This window comes from Protomyctophum bolini (assembly GCF_963924005.1).
Source record: "Protomyctophum bolini genome assembly, chromosome: 5".
Classification (NCBI taxonomy): Eukaryota; Metazoa; Chordata; class Actinopteri; order Myctophiformes; family Myctophidae; genus Protomyctophum; species Protomyctophum bolini.
Window position 1 is genome coordinate 25,721,763 of NC_137866.1, and position 23,493 is coordinate 25,745,255.

Here is a 23,493-nt window from a genome sequence, read left to right on the forward strand (position 1 = left end):
AAAAAGCAGATCTACAAACACACCATAGTGTGGCCCATAATATGGTTGCATATCAGGGACGGCTCCAGGGGGGGCAAGGGGGGGCCTTAGCACACTCTGGTGGAGGCTTAGCCCCCCTATGAATTAAAATATTAAGTAACTGTGGAATATAACTTTAATTGATGAAGACAAGGAATTCATGATCATCAATGTATGACGAATGCATGCATCATAAATTCAGTTAAGTTAATTAAGTTAATTAAAGTGAATTACATGTTAGGTTAGGGTGGTGAACGTGATGACAAACGTGGATAGTAAGGTCACAGCTTTCAAAACAACATCATGAGCCTTCCTCCACCATGACTGGAGCTGCCAATCTTGAACTTGTTGTGCTCAATATATTGTACTCGTGCCAAAACCCACCCACGTACTTTTACTCCCACACATTCCCTTGAGTTTACACACGTCCTCTTCCAATATTGTTTACAGCTCTAGCTACTGAGAACATATGCATTGATTTTGCTGCAGGCCTATACTTGGAAAATACAATTAACTTAAATTGTGATCCTTTGAAAACAGATCAAAGTGATCTATGGCCATTGCAAAACAAGACTCGATTGTATTCAGAATTGATAGGTCGAAGTCTGTCTGTCTGTCTGTCAAAAAAGTGCAATCTCTGATTAGACCCGATTTATGCAATTTTGTAGACAGTAGCACTCCAGGTAAATGTCTGTGTGCATATACACAGAGAGATTGGGGTAATTTATTTGAATGCAAAATGATTTTCAACATGCCTGTTAATTTGCTTGCTCTGCAGACTGCAACTATATGGTCCTGAGAAAGGATAAATATCGGTGTCTCATTCTCATGTACTTGCAAAGGCTTCATGTCAGGAATTGGTGAGTAAAGGTATAATGCTGTGACTTGCTGTCAATGATTGAACGGCCCAAGAGGAATGAATAACGTACATTCTGTTTTATGGTGGATTCTCCTTTTAAGGGGTGGGGGGATGGGCGGAGTTCTATTCAAGTGCTGGATACATTAGAGGGGGCATGGAAACGTCACTGGGAGAATTTCACAAGCCAGTGTTGACAGAGAAGAACATTACACGTGGTTCACTTCAGTTTCGACAGTTGAAGCATCGCTCGCGCGCCCAGCAAGGATATTCCATGATCGGCCAATCCATATACTGTAGCCTGCTGTATCAGAGGGGATAAGATACTATTACTAGATCTCCTGCTGCCTGTATTTCATGGTAAGTTGCTCAATTCGTTGGTCTAGCGAGAAATGTTGTCATTAAAATTCGACAAAACCACTTACGATAAAGTAACCTAGAGTATATGATTGAGAATGATCTAATACCAAGTGAACGTCGAAGCTATCTTTAATTTATTACATGCTGGGTTTTAAACTGCTTTACTAGATTAAAGCTAGGGTCCATGTTTGTCACATTTGCGGGGCGAAACAACCAGCTAGGGAGACGGTGTCTGTGTTGACTCGTATAGCCAACTTTTATATACCCAACTTTTAGTCAATCGCAATCGTGTTTGTGTGTGCGGCTACCACCCAATGACCAAACATTTCGCATTTGGAAAGAATCTGCAGTCTAGATGGGTCAGTTGGTGGTCACTGGTCAACACTGGTCGGAGCAGGACCGAGAATATGCGCTCTCTCAGTCTCGTTGCCTGCAGGACATCCCGTCTGCGTGTGCCAAGTCCCAGGCAGGCTGAGGCAGCGATTGCGTCGCATATCTTACAGTATAGTCGCATGTGGGCATGTCAAGTTCTATTAAATCCTTGCTGAAATTTGCATTTTGCAAGACTAATAAACGGTATAACCTCCTCCATGTAATATATAAATCACTCCTCCTCCTCCATATATCACATAAAGCATAAATCCCGTAAGCCAAGGTATTGACTTAAAACAAAGCCGAATTTAAGGCCTATGCGGCAGCCAATCTGGGAATCCATGGTAATATATATAAAATCGTATTTTGTTTTTGCACAACCTACTTTTTGGCCCATTTCTTAGCCCACTTCCTCATGGGTGTTTCTGTGTTTATTCTAATAACACTAAAATATATTTAGGGTAGTGGTGCTGTTTGAAAAGCTTTGGAAATTCAACCTCGGTAGGTTTCAGGACAGGTTGCACAGCTGATGTGATCATTTGATAGAGTGGATGCGCTTTACTTTCTATCCGTGTCAATAAATATGCCTATGTATATTGAAGTAGGCCTAGCCTAAGATTTAGACTCTCGTAGATGTATTTAATATTTATCGATTCTGACAGATGATGTTAGAATTGATAAGCCTAATTACTTTGGTTAAAAGCTAGAACATCAACCCAAACTGGACTGCAGCACAATTGAAGCCCATACCTTATGGCCATCTCTGCATGTCACCAACTCACCATGGCATGTCTTCAGCTCTGACCTCATGGGAGAGTTCTCGAGGATTTTCAGGCTCTCCGCGGAGCGAACACACACTTTACAAAGGCCCATTCAGGCCAGAGTGGCCCCATTCATGCAGGCTGAGTAATTGCCGGTAGAATTCACAATTGTTCAGCTTCTTCCATCGCCGATGTTCACTGGCGGAAGTGACGCCAGAAACAGTTGTTTTAAGAATTACATAAATATTCAAACAGGTGCATAGGTCAGTTTCTCGTTTGTAGTGATTTGCGGTTGTATTATGCATGCTCTGCGTGTTTGCGGCCCACATTGGATGTACAACTAAGCCCCATGTATTAGTTAGTGTAACAATACAAGATCAGATTGTGACTGCAAGGGAGTGGATGGGTTGAATCATGATTACACTTATAATTGAGTCCCCCAGCGTCCCTCGCGATGGGGGTGGAAGTTACTGAAATTAAATCTGCAGCGCTTCATTGTTTAGTGCAATTTTATGGCCTTTCAGAAGCAGTCATTAGAGGGGAAGCGCCGCCCTTAATTAGGCTACCTTTATTAATAGACTGTGTAGGTCGGATTTAGTTTCCATGCAGGCAAGTTGGCCAATCCAGTGCAAAGTATCCAAATCACATTAAAATAGGATTTTTGTGAGACATCGATATCCATATAATTTTCCTATGACATTTGTTTTTCATTTTTGTCTTCATTAGTGATGAAATATTCAGATGACAGGAGGGTGACCCATGCAGTAGCCTAATTACAAAAAGTCACAGATTAAAGCCCCTGAAAAAAAAGCTGTATGTGTTCATCAATAGGCTATATTATAGGCTATGTGTCCTTCCATTTATCTAGACTAGTCTGTACAATTGTTTTAGGCTACCTCTAATCTATAATCATTCAATAGGACAGAACAAGACAGGGCAAAAAACTATACTATATATATGTTAGTGGAGTCTGTCATTGTACCATCATAGAAACATTGCACAATTACTCTGTTCAAATGGCAGACAGCGCTTCCACACTGTGGGCTGTATAGCATTAATTACTACAGAGGATGCCTGGCACAGCTACAAAAAGGAGGGAGGGATGAAAGGAGTGCTCTGGCCTTCCCACTTCTGACCCTGAGGTTGCTTAATACCCCATTCATCAGACAAATGGCTTTAAGTTGGAACTACAAAAGAGAGCACACACAGCGCAGTTAGCCAAGCTACAGTATGCTGCCCTCTAAAATCATAGAGCAAGAAGTATTTGAGTAGTGAAACTTGACTTTTACTTAAAAATGTATCGCCTGGCTTGTTATCAGTAAAGAAAGGGTTAGTGTATCAGCATGTATGAAAATAAATAATATTTGCTTCATATAGGATTTAACTGCAAACATTCTTCTTCTGAAACTTCCAGAGCTAAACTATACCACAGGACTTTAGTTCAAGTCCTAGTTGTGTTGTTGTGTTATTTAACTTTTTGAATTGCACATAATGTAATTCTTGATGTTGGTCTTTGTAAGCCTACTATGGAGGTTGGAATATGTTGGGTTTTTGTGTTGTATACTGTGTCTCGTTTCTGTGGGGTATGTATACTGTAGTAGTAGTAGTTGTTTCAATGCAATTCAACATGCCTGGCATTTTATCCATACATATAATATATTATACATATTTATTATTTATACTTATTACTTGTTTTTGTCTTGTCCTGTATTCTCCCTGTAGCTTGCAAGTCATCACAATGAAGGCATAACTTTAACTGAGCTGAGTGTAATGGGACATTTGACCAGCACGTCACAGATCCTGATGACTTATAACAATACAACGTCCGGATCTGTTACAACATGGATGGGAACCTCTCGCACTACTGGGGACAGCATGACATGAGGTAAGCACACGCCATACTGAAATAGATTTGTACAAGAAATGTACATCACTTTAGCAGACAGGAGAGTACAGTCCCATAATCACACAAATGCATCTTTTATGTTCTCTATATCAAGAATATATCACGATAAGAAACATGTAATTATTGTTCTTGTGGACCAAAAAAGTTTCATATGCATTGGCACAAAAAGTGAGTGAGTGGGGGCTGTGATTAACCAAGGGGGTCAAATCTTTTCTGGGTTATGTAGTGGAATTGTCATCTTGTTTCACATGGTGTGGAGTTGTTTTTAGCAGTTCTGATAACAAAGGGCCCAAGGGAAGCATTATTTAAATCCCAAGCCCAAAGCACCATGGCCATTTTATGCATTAGCCTATGTCATGCTTGTTATTTCACTTATAACTTACTTGTGACAGGTTATGTACAGGAATCATTTACATACAGCCCCGTATGGATTTCTCAATCTCTCTTGTTTTTCAGCTTGTGCTTTGGCCTGGGTAATGATATGGAACACAATCGGACACGGTTTCAGCAACAGCAGGTGTCCAAGGAATTTGAAAGTGAGTAAATTAAACAAAAAAAAACAGAACAAAAGAAAATTTGTTTTTGCATCAATGGCATATAATGCCTTAAAGCGGAGGTTGGTATAAAAGACAACTCAGAAGCACAGGAAGGAAGGCAGGAAGAGAGACTATCACTGTCTGGTCACCAGCTGTTCTTGAGGTCGGATGTTTTTCCGGAACCTCAGCAGAAGGTTACGGGAAGCTTTTATTGAGATTGCCGTTTGTCTTTCTGATAAAAACGATTATTCTCACTCACTGCAATCAGAGTGTTGTGACTGATGTTTGACAAAGAGGGTGATAGGTTAAGCGGCTGTATGACCCCATTTCCTTCATGTTGAGTAAAACAGAGTGTTGCTTCTACTGAAGAAAATACTAAACAAAAAATACCACTTAACTCTTTGTGATAGCAGAGCTTTCCAATACAAAAAGCTTTCAGCTTTACAAGTAAAGATGCAATTCAGGATGTGCAGAATAGCACATCTTTGATGCATAATAATAATAATAGTTCTTCCCTTCTCCAGGCAAGTTCCCCTTCACAGAGTCTTCAATCTACGTGGAACATTCAACGCCACATCATAACTTGCCACGGCCCCACGAGGGAGACCAAGTAGTTCCTTCATTCCAAAGACTGACGGTGCTCGAGGGCCAACACCGAAATCCCAAGCCCCTTCCGCCTCCTCCTGACCCTGAGGAGCTAATGTCAGACGAGGCAGCTGACAGCGAGGTGGAGTTTTTCACCAGCGACCGCCGTCGCCTTCTGCCTAAAGGCTACTCTAATAAGGCCCCTTGCTATGGATCTCCCACTCGGAGCAGCTTTAAGGACTTCGGCCAGGTTAACTATGGCCAGATTAACTATGCCTACCAGGAAAGCTCCTCGGCGAGTAGTAGTGGTGGGGCTGACTGTAAAGCTAATTTCTGGGCCAGCACAGATGATTCGCCAGCAGCCAGGGGATGTGTAGCTGACTCTGGGACAAGTGTAGGAGTTAATAGCTGGACAATAGGTGGGGTTAACTACAGAAGCCAAGGACAGCAATGTCAGAAAGAACATGACAGTGAACAAATGATGACAGCAGTCAGAGAAATCACCTGCAGGAAACTGCCTGACTGTCTGCAGCCTTCCAGACGACGTTTCTCCTATTCAGGCCCTACACACCATCATCACCCTCAGAGCCTCTCCACACCTTGTGCCACTGATAAGCCTGAAGTCCCCCCTCGTATCCCCATTCGCCCAAAGCCTTCCACTTTATCAAAGACTATTGCGGATGAATGGTCTCTTAGCAACGAGCAAGACAAGCCTCCAAAAATTCCTCCAAGGGTTCCATTGGTTCCAGTCTGCCCTCCACGCACCCCAAGTCCCAAGAGTCTTCCCCTTTATGTGAATGGTGTGATGCCTGCTACACAAAGTTTTGCTCCTAACCCAAAATACGTTAGCAAAGCCCAGCAGAGACAGCAAAGTGAAAGGGTGCCCCCTGCAGACCAGTGTTCTCCCTGCATCATTCCCATCATGAAGGATGGTAGGCAAGCCAGTTCCACACACTACTTCCTCCTCCCAGGCCGACCAGCCTACATGGGCAGATTAGAAAGGCTCCTCAGTGAACCAGACAGGAAGGACAACACCGGTATGTGCGGTACAGAGTGGAGTTGCCAGAACAGATAGAAGCCTCTTTCGTGTATTCCTAGCTGCTGAAAACCATAAAGCCTGATATACTGTATGCTTCAGCGATAAAGTGTTTTGCAGAGCAATATATCACACAGCACTTTGTTGTTGAAACATATATCTAGATATAATCCTAAACGTAAATAATATCCCTACAATGCTGTGTAGTGGAGCCTACACTGTTGGAAAACAAATTCAACATGCTACCTGATAATTACAATGTGCTAATAATTAAAAACTATGCTTAAGCACAAATATTGGACGCTCGCACACTGATGGCTCCCAACAGACAGATGCTTTATTGCATTGGTTCCCAACCTTTTAATACCGAGTTACCACATGTACCACCAGCTGGGAACCTCTGCTTTATTGCACCAAAATGATCTGACGTTTCGAGCACACGGCTCTTCTTCAGACTGTCTGAAGAAAAGCCTTGTGCTTGAAATGACACAGAACATTTTGGTATCACAGAATGCCTAACAGAATGGTATTAAGTTTTACAAACATGACAAATAGTTGGCTGTAGGTATAAGCTGGGCTTGTACTCAGCTAATCTTCTCACATATATTCTTCTCTTGAAAAAATGCCTGGCTGATTTTCTTTTTTTACCATAAACTATTGAATTAGTAATAATGTTAAATCGATTTGAAATCAATCTGTATTTTTTAACTATTAAGAATCTTGTTTCTACATATATTTAGACATTTTGGTATTGCGATACATAACTTTTCCTTTACATAGACTGAAACCGTTCTAATAGTTTGATTAGTCACTCAATTTGGCTTGTGAATATTGGGACTCAATGACATTTGATTAATCACCTTGTATTTTCTTATCTTTCTCTGAACAAGCCTTTTTGGTGTTTCCACATCTGAGCAAGTGTGTTGAAAAACATTTCCACAAAAAGACCATTAAGAATCAAGTATTGAGAAGTACGTGCCAGTCTATTTTTAAGTATCCAAACATATGGGTTATTTGCCAGCTGTGATGAAGAATCGACTCACGTTTATAAAAGTATTTATGTTCATGTAAAGGCTGCATTACATTTTATACTGATATGCAGACCCGAGTTTACAAAGTTTGTTACATTGACGGGTTTTCATTCTCTTGAAGGATTATTGACTTGGTAAAAACTAATTATAATTCATAATGTCAAGTGTTAATTTTGTCAGGCTTGTGAAATTGTGTATTTTTAATATATTTATAGAAATAAATAACTTATTCATGTTTTCAAAAAAAGTTGTCTTTTATTTATCTGGTACAATAATTATTTAGGTACAATTCGCCTGCATTACAACATACCTCTTTAAAAACAAGTAAGGCTAGTGTTTATTTGTGTCTCTTAAAAGATGATACAAAAGCTGTTCTGAAGCCACAGATTTTAATGGGGTACCAGAGCAGCAGACAAAAATAACTTAAGCCGTTTTTCTTCCCCACAAGGATTCAATTCCAAAATCATCCGTTTTAGAAAGATGCAAGCTGCCTAACACGGTAACTTGGTGTAATTTCAAAACCATAGCTACACAGTAAAAGTTAAATTAAATTAAATTAATTTCAATTACAGAGTATGATTGACAAATATGGCTGTGATCTTTACCTTTCTTCAAAAAGTCATTACATTTTAGAATTCTTCACATACAGGCTCAGGTTTTTTCCATTTCAACATTAATAACAGCATGTCTGAAACTTTGTTGGGACAGTCGTCAGTTATGCTCATTTATCAAATATTCTGACAATAAAAAAGCTTGTGTTTCTTAATCATCAAACCTAGTGGCATTGTGGCTTCTTAGAGGCTCAATAGGTTAAGGTGCACTGCACACCATGCAACATTATAAGTGCAGCTTACAACCTTAGTTGCACGACACATCTGTTCTCTTCCCCTCCTTGTTTCCCGTCAAACTCCAGTGTTACAGTTTAATAAATCAGAAATTCTCTATATCTCAACGCAATTGCATCAGGGTGTCTTTAATTAAATTATCTAATTTTCTTATGTACAAGAATCTATGAATTCCAAAGTTAAAACACTAAATGTCACACCCACAAAATATTATTCTAACTATAACTAGTCCTTGAAAAATAAGTTAGAAACAAATAAACATACAAACAATCCTCCCAACCCTCATGGTTCCAAAAAGTTCTCATCGTACTTAAGATTTGTTCTACAGCAGTGATCCTCAACTCTGTTCCTCAGGTCCCCTGGTACAGTTGCTTTTTCATCCTACCAGGTCCAAGTCAAATTTAGTCCCTGAATAGGGTACGGTCACACTTGTGCAAATGAAACGGTAGCGTCCATTTAACTTCCATTCTACACCAGCGAAGGGTTCCCTACTTAGGGCATGTCATAGTAGGCAAACAGTCAGAGAAAATAGTCCATCTACAAGCTCATAACACATTACATTTGTGAGCTTGCACAGTAGATCAGGTATTTGCGGCAAAGACATTTGGTACAAAGGGAAAAGAGGAGGGGACCAGGTTTATAACCCTGGTACCATGGTCAACTAAGTATATAGGATTTAAGTGGTTAATATTTAGTTGCACTCAGGTGTAAGTCTAACTCAGGCTTTAGACAGCCATTATTACAAGACACCAGGTGAATACAATAAATGTGCTGGCAGGATGGAAATTAAGCAACTCTACCAGGGTGGGGAACTACTGATATTCAGAAACGATGAGTTCAGCCTCTGTTTGCTTCACCTTTACAGAGTGAGGCTAATCATGCATTCACATTAGTAGAATCATCAAGATCTCCAGGTACTGTAATTTACTCTATTTTACCGCCAGGCACGGTTGAGCAATTTAACTTCCGCTAGGCGTTTGCTGATCATGGTGGCAAAGAAAAGGGCGAAGAGGACGCTACTGATCAGCATGTAGTCATAGTCGTCCTTCAGCACGTCAAACTGTTTGGACGGGTAGACGCGGGTTTGATAGATGTCCAGACCATACGCCACAACCTGGAGGGGGGAGGGGGCAATTGTTGGACAAGATAAGTACAATACTAGGACAATACACAATTTAGGCCTTCACTCGGTAGACCAGTCAAAAGAAAAATAAGACATTTTGGTTGTCGAAACACAGAAATTAGGAACCTATTCAAAAGCCAGCATATCTCACCAGACAAGTAGACTCCAGGCCAGAGGGGGCAGTGTAAATTCCACGTACTCTTGACACAGTCTGATTGTAATTTATAAACCACTCTGTGCGGATTGGCATCTCGGGAGCATAAGGTATCAGATTCTCTTCACTGCGGATTGAACAAAAAGGTATGTTGGATATTATATTAAGAGTGAGGGGTGGGGGGGCTGTCAAATTAATGGTTTACATTGAAATTAACTGATGTACCAACCGGCTTTGGTCAGAGATGATCTCTGGCCTTCGTGGATCAAGGAACATCTTGGGTAAGGACAAAATTGCCCCTGAAGGCAGGCCAACTAAGAGAGAAGAAATGTTGTGAGGATTGCCGAAAATACATTCATGGTTTATGAAACAGGACAGACTGCTGCTCTCACACACATTTTACCTATTCAATTCAAGATCCAAGACAGTATGGGTCACGTACTATATCTAGCCACATTGTATAACACCAGAGTTATACTTGGTTACGTGCCGGTGTCGACGTGTCGCTCACTGGGAATAGCAGATTGGCTATTTTCGTGGCGCGACGCGGGCATGCAACCAAATACAACCAAGGCTTGAGAGGTTTGATCGACCTGATCCAAGACAATACTTACTGAGCAAGTGGCGACTGGTAATGCCTTTCTCAGTGAGCGTTGCCTCCAAAGTAGAAATAGAGGAGGGGAAGATGTAAGACTGCTGCAGCACCTGAGGGAGGTGGGGTCGGTCGAGTGAGCTGAACACGGTGCTGTTGTAGAGCTCCATTCCTTCGTAGAGTTCAATCACAGAGAACTCGTTCCTCCGTGACTTGGTGCTCCAGTATTCATACTGTCACATAAAACAGAGAGAAAGAAATTGCTGCACGTTATCAGGAAGTGCAAAATATTTTTTTAACACGTCATCTAAAAAGGTAATCAGTTATATTTTTTATAGAAATACGGGTATCTCACAGACACAAGATTCCGGGCAATGACCGTGTCCCCTTTTCAAAGTTAGTCTATTCTCATTTACTGGCAGACTTGTTAATAGCTGACATGTTAAATGCCCAGTTATGGGTGATTTATTTATTTATGGGTGAAGTTATTTTTGTCATGTTTACATTTCGCAATAATCTTACTTTGGTTATTTTAAATCAGACATTAATATTCTTTGATAAAGCTGTTTATTGGTTGCTTAACACAATTCCATTAATATTCCCATTCACATGATACAGAAGATAGCCGGAACAACTGAAGACGCCCCCTCCACAGCAACAGCAGCTATTTTTAACATCTTCCAGTGATTGCTAACTGGTTCAAACAACCTTCTTCCTTCATTCAGTCAGCAACAGTTACAGCCTCGCCCCTATGACCTCAGCCCATACATGATGTGATGACATTTATTTCTGATCTGCCATTTCTTTCTCTCATCAAGTAGTTGGAATTTTGGATTATAGTCCTTAATCTAGAGTGGCCGTAATTTAGCAGGCAGAACAAGTAAACAGAACGTCACTAGTTCACCTCCCTGTCCCGGTCTGTGTGTCCCTGAGCAACATACTTAACTCCCCCTGAGCGCACATCATGACAAGATTATAAACTATATACTATACAAAATCCATAAATACAAATAATTCTTTCTGTTATAATTGAATACTGCAGTCCATGTAAACATAGTCATAGATGCATATCTATCGTAACCCAACCTAATGAGACAGGGAGATGTTGTGAACACTACTCACCACCACCCAGTTTTCAGAGTGCACTAAATGCACCGGTCCTCTGGTCTTTCTCTGAACAGCCTCATGGATGATCCGTCCAGTCACACCATCAATCAGGAGGATTCCCACAAAGCTACGCTCCGGGTGCATGTCTGTGCTTTCCGTCACCACAGCCAGTAGGTTGGGGTTCAAGTACTATGAGAATGCATTGCAAAGTTACATATTATAATCAGCGTTATTTATTTCTACAGGAGGTTCTTCTGTCAAATCCAAATTCAATCCGAAATCATAAATCATCAGTCAGCATACATTTTGTTAGTAGAAATACCTTATAGAGGACACTACGGTCTCCCATCACTCTGCCCTGAGAGTGCACATGCTCATTGGGCCTCTTCCCCTTGACAGTAACGATCTTCTGCACCTCAGTTGGGATGAACACCTCCCAGATCAGCTCAGTAGACAGGTCCTGAAGACACAGTTGTTAGCAAATTAGTTAATCAACGTCAACAAACGGGTACTATTCTGGGGGAAAGAAAGCACACTTTATGAGTGATAAATAAGGCATTTCTTATTCATTGGGATTGTAAAAGGTAAGAGTGGCAGGAATGTGACACTCAAACCCAGGACATTGTGTTACTGTGGTTGATGACCAGCAATTACATATTCTATCAAATAAAGTATTCAAAGCAATCAATGAACAGAAACAATCCATAATTTTGTTCAAAATAAAAGTGTATATTATGAGCATTTGGCAGATAGTGAGTTAGTCACAAAACGGAACAATAAAACTTGCCGTGCGTAGCCTGTAGCCTGAAAGCCTTCCTTGACTATTGTCAACAAGGTAAAAGAATATGGAGGTGGACATTTCTTGGAGCTGCTGTAGTACATTCTTCGAGGAGGGAAAAGCAGACACCTAGGACGAGAGAGAGAAAAATAATACTAATGAAAATACTTCTCAGAAAACAACCAGTGAAAGCATAGCCCTGGGTTGTCAACTGAAGGCAGAAGAAGGTATAGTACACTTTATGTGTACTACCGGTATACACATAATAATTGTGTGTAATCTGCACCGATTAAATTAGGTAGGCATACTACATAGCTTGACACAACCCAGGCTACCTAATGTAGGTTAGTCTAGTCTAGTTTTGGTATCAATCTACATTGCCAAGAACACCAGCTCCGATTGCACGCCACGCCACAGACATCCCCAGTATTCCTAGATAACATAAAGCTAAGGTAGCCAGTCTGGGGAAATGGACAATTAAATTACAGAGGCTGTAAAAATTCCATAAAATGTCAGTGATGGGGAAACATCTCTGAAGTAGTTCTCCACTTGCCTCAGAAGTAAGGTAGTTATGTGCGAGGAGCAGTTGCATCACGTTCCTCTTTGTGTCTCCATCCATGCGTAATGGATCGATTGGACACACGGGTGCTTTAAGTGATTAGCATGCTGCTTGTGCTGCTGTTGTTTGAGAACCATTTCACAAAGTAATTGTCTTGCTTTGTGAAATGGTCCCTACCAGACATTGTGCATTTCATTTTCACTCTAGCTCTTAATCTCTCTCTGAACCAAGAACCTACCGGTGCGCAAATGCATATTATGCAAATTAACTAATTGGCCGATAAGCATGTGTTGATATATTTTAACATTTATTTTATAAACGACTAACAAAATAACCCTAGGTGCTACTGTCTAGTACTGTGTTTTGCTGCAGCTTGGTCAGGTGATTTGTGGATCTCTGACAGACATGCACACAAACCCTGATTAACATGAAAATATGACCATTTCCACGAACCTTGTACTGGTCATCAACCAGAAGCAATACTTTAGCATAGTCCTGATCAATGAGAGGCAGCATGAGTGACTGAAGAATAGGTTGAGGCAAAGTAGGCGGGGTGATGTGACTCTTCTTTCCAAAGATGGGATTAAACACATGCAGGGTAGCAAAGCCTGTGTCCTGCACCAAGACAAGGACAAAGGTAGTGAGTAACATATCAGAATAATTGTATAGGATGTCAGGAATTATATAAACCCATTTAGACCTGAGGACGATTCTAAAAATGTTTTCTGAATATGTCAAGGACTCCCAAAAGAATATTATGTAATTGGCCACCGACCCCCATCTGAAAATATGTTGTTCCAGGGACCCCCCCAGAAGCAAAGATTTTAGTTGAAAACGTTCGCTCTGAAAGATTATATATTAAAAGATTTGTGCCGCATTCTCACGATTAAAAAAAAATAGCAGACTTACAAGCTCGTAGCGCGGCACTCGGTGCCACCCTATGAGCTTGTAGATGTGCTATTTTTCAATAGGTTTAAGTATAACATACTGATAAACACCAAATGGGTTCCCGTCTAGAACGGGTCAAAAAAGTTATAAGAAACACATCCCTACTTTAATGTCTCACCTTGTCTTTGATGAGCAGTGTACACTGAGGTGGATGAGGGAAGTGGGCTGTAGTTCGTTGCACCATCAGCATGAAGGCTGCATTCGACGGGACACTGTCTAGATAGTGCTTCCATACAATTGTGCCGGTCTTGCTGTCAATCCCAAAGAGCTTAACACACAAAATTCAACATAATTATAGTATGGAACAGATTTCCAAAATGTATATAAATTATATTTTAACTGCGACTGAGCTGACCCAGGTTGGGTAGATCAAAATTACGTCAGGCTGTGCTTCGGTCTAAAGGGTCAGGTGGAAGTCAGGTGCAGGACCAACAATGGATAAGGCCAGGCAATATAAACAAATCACACTTGTGTGAAGTGAGGGGTGGTCATATACATCACCACATTCCGTGCTCAGCAAATCAAATCATCACATTCCGTGGTACACACAGACATACTAGTCTGCACACTAAGTTTGTAAAGCTTCCAGTCGAGGCTATAAATAAATGTTGATAGTTTTTTATCAGAATGAGAATTTGTTTGCATCATACCTTGCCTGAAGCGGTAACCATAACCATCATCTTCTGCAAATTGAACTCATCTCTGGAAAGGTTCTCGATGGACACTTCATTCTTGACCTGGCTGCGGGGTTTCCGTGCATCATAGAACAGTTTCCACAGATGGCCGATCCATGACTGGAGCAGAATGAGCTGTGAGGAAAGCCTCTTCAACACCATGGACATCAAACCATCTATTATACATAATTAAAGAAAGGGGCGAATATTTTAGAAGTGAACATCAATGGATATCTTTCATTTAAAAGAAGGAGAGTTGGCAGTCTATTCTTTTTTTCTTTTATAAAGGCCGACAGAATGAAAACGAGGAAAGATACAGTGGAGAGGAAGCACATGTGGGTTTCAACCCTATGTCAGATTAGGGTATGTGAGGACTGAAGCTGGAGGTTTTAAAGGCACGTAACCAGCAACAATTAAAATACCAAAACAAAAAACTTGAACTAAGCTTCTTTATCCATGGGTCAACATTTAAAGAATGCATAATTCCATCGATCTATCTAATGAGGTGTAAACAGTGAGAAAATAAGATAAAAGCTTGCAAATTGGCCAGTTTATCATTGATAGAGCAGTGCGAGAATCAACAAAACAGAACTAAGAATACAGAAGAGAATAAAGGTGGAGCTGAAAATGATCTGAAAACAATAAAAACTAAATCAAGACAGAGAAGCTACGCTTGACAGAAACATTGATAGTGATTGGATGAAATGTTGTGAATAGATCAATTCATTGTGATCTGAATGTATGAAATGAGCAACAGTGGAGTGTTTCAGCAAGAGGCATGAGAGAGCATGGCCTGCTGGTATGGAGGTGTGGCTTCCTTAGTTTGTACCCTTGTACAACAGCGATAAGGGAGCACAGCAGAGGTATTCATGAACAGAGAGAATATGGAGAGTGTGAATCAGTGGGACTTTAAAGATCTATATCAGACGCATGCCAACATGAAGAGCAGAGAAGCTTGTTACCTTGAATAGCTGAATCCGAGAGCAGCAATTAAAAAAAAAAAAGGAAGAGGAAAGTGCTAGCATTATATGAAAAATTCCTGAACCAAGTTAACATCGCAGAGGAACACTTTGCCAGCTGATCATTGCTCCTTTTGGAATTTACCAATAAAAATGCCTTAAAATAACTCTCCAAACATTTGAGTCAATAAAGTGCATTCTACTGCTATGTGAAATAGCCTACCAGCTGTTTATTCATAAACATTGATAAATAAATTAACTGATGAGACACAGAAACAGTAAAAGCTATGATTAAGATTGGAATTTGAGATAAATTCCCTATAATTGAGCTTGCAAAGACACAAAATGTACTTATCATTTTCATAAAATGTTCAAATACTGAACAGAGCATTAACAACTTTTTCAGCTGTAGGCATCAGGCTTCTGTGTATTTTTTGTGGAATTACAAAAAAAAGCAAGAGCATTCATGCATTATATTTAAAAAAAAAATTTAGTTTGTTTTACCAGCTTTTTTGCCAAACTCTCCCTCGAGCTCTGCCTGGGCCCCTGTAAGAGGCAGATCGACCATTTCCATTGTTACCACATCTGATAGGGCCTCTTCTCTTGTCCACACCACACGACCTGGGAAAAAAACAAGACTTATTAAAGCTGCACTACGAAACTTTCCTCTTTGACCCCGGATCTTAACTCCGTTTCCTGCGTAAGTCGAGATTTATTGCTCAGGGGATTAATTGAATATTGACCATCAGGGTAAAATTCATGTCAAATCCTGTGTTTGGGCGAGACACGATCTAAATGTCTCAATAGAAGAGCAAGGAGACAAAATACAACCACACCAATTGTATAAGTTATATTGTATAAATATACTCTACAATACAGATTGGACAAAAATAAATGTATTCATTAAAAGAATTACATTGTGCTGCTGCCGCTTTAATATTGTAATACTTTTATATTTTATTAATATTTTGTCACTTTTTAATCTGTTTTTAATGTGGCATGAAACTGTAAGTATACCTGGTTGTTGTACGAAAGTAAGTGTGTGGTCCTCAGTCTGCACCATAGCCCTGTAGCCGACAGAGTCATCTTTCTTCAGAAACGCCTGTACGTACAGCTGAAAGGCATTGAAATAAGCTGTTTTAATTTTGTATATGGGCAACAATATCAAGATTGGATAATTAATTGTCAAATACGGCATGGATCATCCTATTTCAGGAAAAACATTAATCCTCACCTTCTCTGGTTTGCCACCATTGGGGTCCGTGTTAAAGATGAGTGTTGTGTCAAGCAGTCTGCGTCCGGAGTCTGCACTAAAGAGGTTCACACTACAAGCCTAGGGAAACAAAACAATTGAACAAATGAATAAAACAGACATAATTAATATACCATTGACAGCATATGTGAGTGTGTGAATTTGAAGTAACTCACAGTTAAATTCTTGGGTGTCATGACAGCAGCAATAGTCTTCTCCCCAGCGGTCGCGAATGAAACCAGCAAAGCCTATGAATTGAAATAACCTTTTAATGATCATCAATAATAATTCCTCCATAAACACATGTCTTAACAACAGTATCTGAAAGATCCATGACCAATTAATTATGTACTCAAGAATAAGTCACTTTTACAGAAGATATTTCCATTTAGCATTATAACTACACACCACAACACACAGAATCATCAAGAAACATTGTTTCAATTCACATCTTCAGTGCATTAAGTGAATTAAATTTCAAATCAATTATTTAGAAGGAGAAAAAAAAGGCCATGCATTTTTTTCTTCTTCAATCTGTACTGTATGTTTGCCTTAAGAATTCATTATTGTGGTGAAGAAAATAAGAGTAACTTACAGGCTTGAAATCCCTCAGTGTAACTATTTCACCATCATTAAGCTTCAGCAGAAGATGATGGTCTGGCCCAAGTTGGAGGAAGAACTCGGAATTGGGAGGTCGTGCTGGGTTGGGCTGAGTTGACACCAGCACTGGCTTGAAGTCTGGGGCAATGTCAAGACCAAGTGACTAGCAAAAGAGATAAAGAGACTACTTTGTAAGTAAAATACATCACTCTGGTGCACTTTGAGAGCAAAAATACCAAGATAGACCTATGTATAACTTGATGGATGATCATCATTTTACATCTTGAAATGTTCATATATCATGTTAACTATTTACGCTACCAGCTCATATCAGTATCCTTGTGGTTAGTGTCCGCCCTGAGATTGTAAGGTCAGGGTTCAAACCACGGCCGAGTCATACCAAAGACTACGATGGGACAAATTAAACTATGGCAGACCAACAGGGTTACAGGTACCAGGGGTACTTACTAAGGGGATTATTGGCAAAATTAAACTAAATAAAAGAATGCAAGCACATTGAAGGTGGTGAAAGGCGTCTATATTGGTGCGTGGTGCCAGAGCACAGATCAATGTTGCGCGAGAGGCGTGAAGGCGCGTCGTCGCGTGTGGAGATATAACTGGTAGAATGCAAAGGGGAAGCCAGTGACATAATGAGGACCAGGCAGAAAGCACAGTCGGGAACGGCAGTTTCGCCTGTCGGTCTATGACTTGGCGACCTGAACTGGTGCACATTCTTTTCAAGGTTCAAGGGTTCAAGGTTATACTTTATTGTTACATCTAGTCTACAGGTACATAAGAGTAAAACTTATTTTTGTTTCCTTACAGACAATGCAGCAGCATAGATAGCATAACATTCAAAACAACAAAGAATAAAGAGTACTTCTGCCCATCTCAAATGTATATACCGGTATAGATGGTCTTAAACATTTAGACATTTTCATTACACTGCATTGGGAAAATAACATCATACAGAAGTAAAGGGTTACCAACTAATAACCCCAAAGAAAGCCTTCAAGTAATTTCTGAATTGTGTTTGGTGTTGATGGGTACCTGTAAAGAGATCTGGGTCATCTGTGACTGTGTTCTGACATCAAGCATGTACAAGGACGAAGTTGTAGTATCTGCACACATCAGCACCCCCTGATCAACCATTACACAGCTGGCTTGTATGTTGGAGAGCCATGGAGCTTCCACAGACACCTGAGGAGAACAGAAACACACGTCAGATGTGGTAGTTTGAATGATCATCTTATTTTTAAGATGCGTTGGTTTAAAATAAATTATCTTCATTTTTAACCTATTAAGACCTGAGGGAGGCAGATTCTACAAATATCTTCTAAATAAATAAATAAAAAGTTTTCTGAAAAACGTATGTTGCTATATCAGTGGTGCTCAAAACTTTTTCATATCAAGGACCCCCAAAATTATATGTATTTTGCCACCGACCCACATCTAAATATTTTGTTCCATTCCATTTGTCTAGAAAATATATCCTTTTTGGGGGGTTTAAGTAAGCGGAAATATTGGATTCATTTTAAGTGGCGAGAACAGCTGCAGAAAGTGCTAAAATTACCCATTCGGTCACTCTGATCTGATGCTTGTTTGTTACCTGCTTTGTAATCTCCCCATCGTCCACACTATAAGCCACGATAGCAAGATGGGAATGGGGAACCACTCCCAGAGCATACACTTCCCCATCTCCACCCGAGTACACAGACTGGTACTGTACTGTATCACTGTAGGCAAAAAGACAATATACCTTAGCTGATATGTTTGTATATTTTATTCATCACACTAGGTCAGAGGAGCTCCCTCTAGTGTTGTGCCCATGGGCGTCTCTCACTCTAAAAACAACCGGCTACTTACCTTTCTGGAAGATTCTCTATCCATTTCTGATGACCATTGGAAAGGTAATGCACAGAAATGGCTGCTTTCTTTAGAACAGCAACATATTTCACAGTGTCGTGCTGTCCAACAAAACAAGTCGACTGGAAACTGAGGAGTACAACAAAAATACATTAGGTTATTATTATGTTTGGTTGATACACAAATGGTCTAAATGTGCCGTCAGTGTACTAATCACCTGCCATGGTCAAGAACAATCTCCCAGTTCAAACCACCAATATTTACATCCCAGGAACGAAGCAGACGGCCATCACCTCCAACAAGTACAGCATCTAAAAAGGACAAAATGAGGTTGTTAAGTTATTATCTCCTATTAATTAACAAGCCTAACATCCATGAATGTAACGGTCAATACAAAACTCACCTTGTCCATGCATCAGGAGAGAGTCAATGTTTCCCTCTGGCCCTACCATGTCCACATGTCTCCAGTCTGTAACAAATACAGGTAATATATAGATTCCACTTTTCTTAATTTAAAGTAGGTTACATAATACAGTATACATTGGCCAGGAATAGGCAAGGAGAAGTACATTTTTATCAACTCTGGGGCCCACCATCTTGGGACTGCATCTGCATCCCTGGTAACCAATATATTATACTCACGGAGTTCTCCAGTCCTGGTATTAATTGATGCAAAGACATTCTCCTCTGTGGCCAAGATCACCTTTTTGGATGCTTGCATGTGCATATCAAAATGGGCAAAGCGAACCTTGCCCACATATTGTTGCCTCCTGCAAAGAACACGACATGAATTAGTTTATAATGGATGTTTATTACCCATGAGTAAAAACCTTGTGCACAACACCTTCAAACCCCTTAAGCTCTAGGGTCTAGATGACTCTATGCCAATGGTCTCTTCTGTTCTCTTGCTTAGCTTGATTTGGCCCCCATCTGTGACCTCCCCCATTGCTGTATCTTGATGGGGGAGGTCACAATTTCATTACTCATTGATTAAGGCATATTTATCAAAAGCCCCTCTGCAGGGTTGGGGTCCGGTTAGCCCCGCAAGCAGAACCCGAATGTAGTAAAGTGTCTGACACTTTTATGACTTTACTGCATTGGGTCCTGCTTCAAGTGGGGCTGTCGCCAGTTACGCACAAACAAATACAATGTAACACGCCATGAGACGGACTTCTGCGCGCTTTGACCATGGTTATTCATGTATTGACTTACGAATGTGCGAACTATAAGTACCTTACATACCATACCGACACATCTCCTGTGTCGCGGAAGCCGTTAAGTATTTTTAATCCATGATTGATTAAAAATGTTGCTTCTTCCTACCTTGTTTATTGACACCTCATTGTACCGCCTATCTGGCTAGCTAGTGGTGCTACAGCTATGACGGAGCAGATCAAAGGCAGGGACATAGCCCGCAAAGCCAACCGCACATCGGGAGGCGGTACAATAAACGGTAAATAAACAAGAAGAAATCAAAGCGACATTTTTAATCAAACATGGATTAAAAATACTTAACGGCTTCCGCGACACAGGAGATTTTATCAGAGGTATGTAAGGTACTTATAGTTCGCACATCCGTAAACAAACACAATAAAAAGCGTCCTAATTCCGCGCCGATGGACTAAACGATGAGTGTGTGTATATCCGCGTCCCAACAATCGCATTGAAAAATCTTAGCTTGACCAGGAACCCTACGGGTCAGCCCGGTTCGGTTCGGATTGGGCTGACCCAGGGGGTTCCGAGAGGGGCTAGGGTCCGGTCAATGGGGATGTTAATATTCAGAATTTCACAACACAACTGCAGAGATATTATTCCAAAGCCGTGGATGCATGATGTACCAAATCATATTGTGTAGATGAGGAAGTCCTGCACTTCTATGGACAATGCATTAGCGTTAGCATCTCAAAATTAAAAAACAAAAACGCAGCAAAATGAACGTGGCATTTTAGAAAATTCGGTTTATCTTACCAGTCAAATTTCCCAACCTGATCTTCAAAGACAGCTGCGACGCAGCTGTACAATACAAGGAAATGTACACATATTATTGTTAGCTTTGCCATTCTAAAAGCAGCCAGGGGGTGCTGAGCTGCGGCGGAAAGGGAAACGGGAAGTGGTCTGGTTGGTTGAAGGTTCATCTCCAGTGTTGCCAGATTCTGTGACAGAATAAGCGACCAGTTCTATGAAAACAAGCACAAAAGAAGCGACTAGGTTTTTTTTGTTTTTTTTAATAGCAGAATCTACAAGCTTGTGAGCGTTAAAGAACAAGATTCCTATACAGGATCTCCTCAGTGAGGAGTCCTCACTGGTCATGGTCAACAAAAACACCTTGAAGACCCAACAGGAGCCCTACAATTGGTTTCTTCGACTATGCGTACACCTCTTAATTGGTACCACAGGCCCTTAAAGGGGGAGTGTCAAAGCCCGAGATTAACATTGCTGATAAGGTACATCACGTGGTCTGAATGAAAACAGTTTCAAACGACACGTGACTATATCTCAGGCTCTGACGTGACCTAGCATCTAGCCGAGCTGAGTGGCTAGCGCAGTAAAGGCTAGTGGTTTTGAGGTAACCTTTTGCGTCATACTAGGTGAAAATATCATTAAAAAATTATTTTATTGCTTTTATTTATTCCTTACAATGACATTGAGTTGACGTGTACGTTTTAGGGTAAACTGTTACATAATCGCAATTTCGCGTGACTAGTCCGTCTGAGCCCCCTCTCAGGCTCTCACCGCCGGGTTCGTGCAGGCTGCACAAGCACACACGGGGGACGCCTCTCTCTCTCTCTCTCTCTCTCTCTCTCTCTCACACACACACACACACACACACACACACACACACACGCAGACACACACACACACACACACACACACACACACACAACATTGTTTGAACATGTGAAATGTTTGTTTATGCATAATGAATTCATGAGAATCGCGGGCCGCGGTAAGCCTTGAACTCTGGCCGGGACACAAGGCACTTCAGAACGGGGAGATTGCGAGAGGAGGTGGGGGTGTTTTTTTTTTTTTTTCTCCCTCCGTATATCTCTCTCTCTCTCTCTCTCTTTAGGGTCTCAGAGGGAGACAACTCACCGAGTCCGAAAACTGTATTAAATTAATAGTTTGTACTTTGTAGAACTGTAACAAGCACAAAAACTATTCAATACAGTATTAAAATGTCTGCTTTGTTCTGCAGCAAGGGGCGATATAATGCTGTGATTCATTCCACTTTACTGACCGTTTCATTGCCTATATTATGTCAGATTGTCCGTCATGAGTGACTACTCGTCGCCATAATATAAATATGAAATGGGAATATTTAGGTCAAATTGCTGATTGATTTTGAACATGCATTAACAATAGCCCCGAGAAGATAAGAACACAAGACAACATGCATTTATTTATTCCAATTACTGCTGCTCTGTCCAATTTATTCATTATAGTCGAGCCGATCGCTCTCTGCCCTGTCCTTGGAATTGACGTAGGCAAGACTGTCTACAGAATTCACGAGTGAAAAACATTGTATGGGTAATCCGTAATTGGGTATTATGAGTCACTGTAAGTAACCGTGTCGGCCCCAATTCATGATGATTACGGATCCCCATGTCCCATTCATGCAGGTATGCATATGTCCCATATGTGCCCTCTCCCTCCGCTCATTCTGTAGCAGAGGGAGAGGGCGCATTATGGGGCTAGCAGGCTAGTCTGCCGTACCAGAACAGCGGTTGTTTTTTAATGGTATAGTCACCCGCGGTCACAGTCTTAAAAATAAAAATATTTTCTCTAAAACTGCTTGGTACAGGGCTATAGCTGGGAAAGCCTCCACTTCATTCAGTAGAGCATTAGACGTAACGAGCTGTCACTCATTCATTCATGCAGCCCCATGTTGCAAACACAAGGAAGGAAGGAACCTTCACTGCCTGCCCTGCAGCAGGCCAGCTATAGTCTCTCTCTCTCTCTCTCTCTCTCTCTCACACACACACACCGCGTCTCGCCGTCTTGCAGTTGCAATGGATGACGGATAGAGCCGATGCTCTTCTTGGTAAATAATAAACACAACTCTTCGCGTTCACAACAGCTATACACACAGGCTAAAACATACCGATAGAATCAACTTGGTGTGTGTGTGTGTGAGAGAGAGAGAGAGAGACCGCCCCTATATCGGTGTGTGTGTGTGTGTGTGTGAGAGAGAGAGAGAGAGAGAGAGAGAGTGAGAGAGTGTGTGTGTGTGTGTGTGTGTGTGTGTGTGTGTGTGTGTGTGTGTGAGAGAGAGAGAGAGAGAGAGAGGTGGAGAGGCCGGCGCAGTTTTGCTAGAGTAGTCACAGCCTGGCAGTGGTAACGTTACGTGAAGCTCCAGGGCTCCGTGAGCCCTGTTCAGCACTTAGCCGGCTGAGGGCGTGTCAGCGGGGGGGAGACAGATAGACAAGATGGGTACGATGGAGCCCGTCGCGCGGAATTGCGATTATGCAACAGTTTTCCCTAAAACTTGGACGTCAACTCGGTGTCATTCTGGCGAGTTTTTTGTAGCAAAAAAGTAATTTTTCCACCAAACTTTTACCCAGCTATGAGGCTGAA

General features: G+C 41.0%; 2 protein-coding genes across 2 annotated transcripts; one reads left to right on the forward strand and one right to left on the reverse strand.

Moving 5' to 3' along the window:
* The first annotated feature begins 1,097 nt into the window (after nucleotides 1-1,097).
* LOC308315992 (ERBB receptor feedback inhibitor 1-like) lies at nucleotides 1,098-7,557 on the forward strand. The gene is made up of 4 exons (XM_080764299.1): nucleotides 1,098-1,234; nucleotides 4,090-4,252; nucleotides 4,730-4,809; nucleotides 5,334-7,557. The coding sequence occupies exons 2-4, from the start codon at nucleotides 4,209-4,211 to the stop codon at nucleotides 6,467-6,469; spliced, it is 1,260 nt and encodes a 419-aa protein (XP_080620425.1). The 5' UTR covers nucleotides 1,098-1,234; nucleotides 4,090-4,208; the 3' UTR covers nucleotides 6,470-7,557.
* Nucleotides 7,558-7,687: 130 nt separating this feature from the next.
* On the reverse strand, nucleotides 7,688-21,012 carry emc1 (ER membrane protein complex subunit 1). The gene is made up of 22 exons (XM_080764298.1): nucleotides 20,887-21,012; nucleotides 19,561-19,688; nucleotides 19,322-19,387; nucleotides 19,136-19,229; nucleotides 18,919-19,047; nucleotides 18,662-18,788; nucleotides 18,103-18,252; nucleotides 17,048-17,215; nucleotides 16,629-16,700; nucleotides 16,435-16,533; nucleotides 16,218-16,314; nucleotides 15,705-15,821; nucleotides 14,218-14,417; nucleotides 13,686-13,835; nucleotides 13,073-13,234; nucleotides 12,070-12,189; nucleotides 11,605-11,742; nucleotides 11,298-11,471; nucleotides 10,198-10,408; nucleotides 9,813-9,897; nucleotides 9,581-9,710; nucleotides 7,688-9,420 (listed from the first exon to the last, which is right to left on the reverse strand). The coding sequence occupies exons 1-22, from the start codon at nucleotides 20,976-20,978 to the stop codon at nucleotides 9,241-9,243; spliced, it is 2,889 nt and encodes a 962-aa protein (XP_080620424.1). The 5' UTR covers nucleotides 20,979-21,012; the 3' UTR covers nucleotides 7,688-9,240.
* Between the last annotated feature and the right edge of the window lie 2,481 nt (nucleotides 21,013-23,493).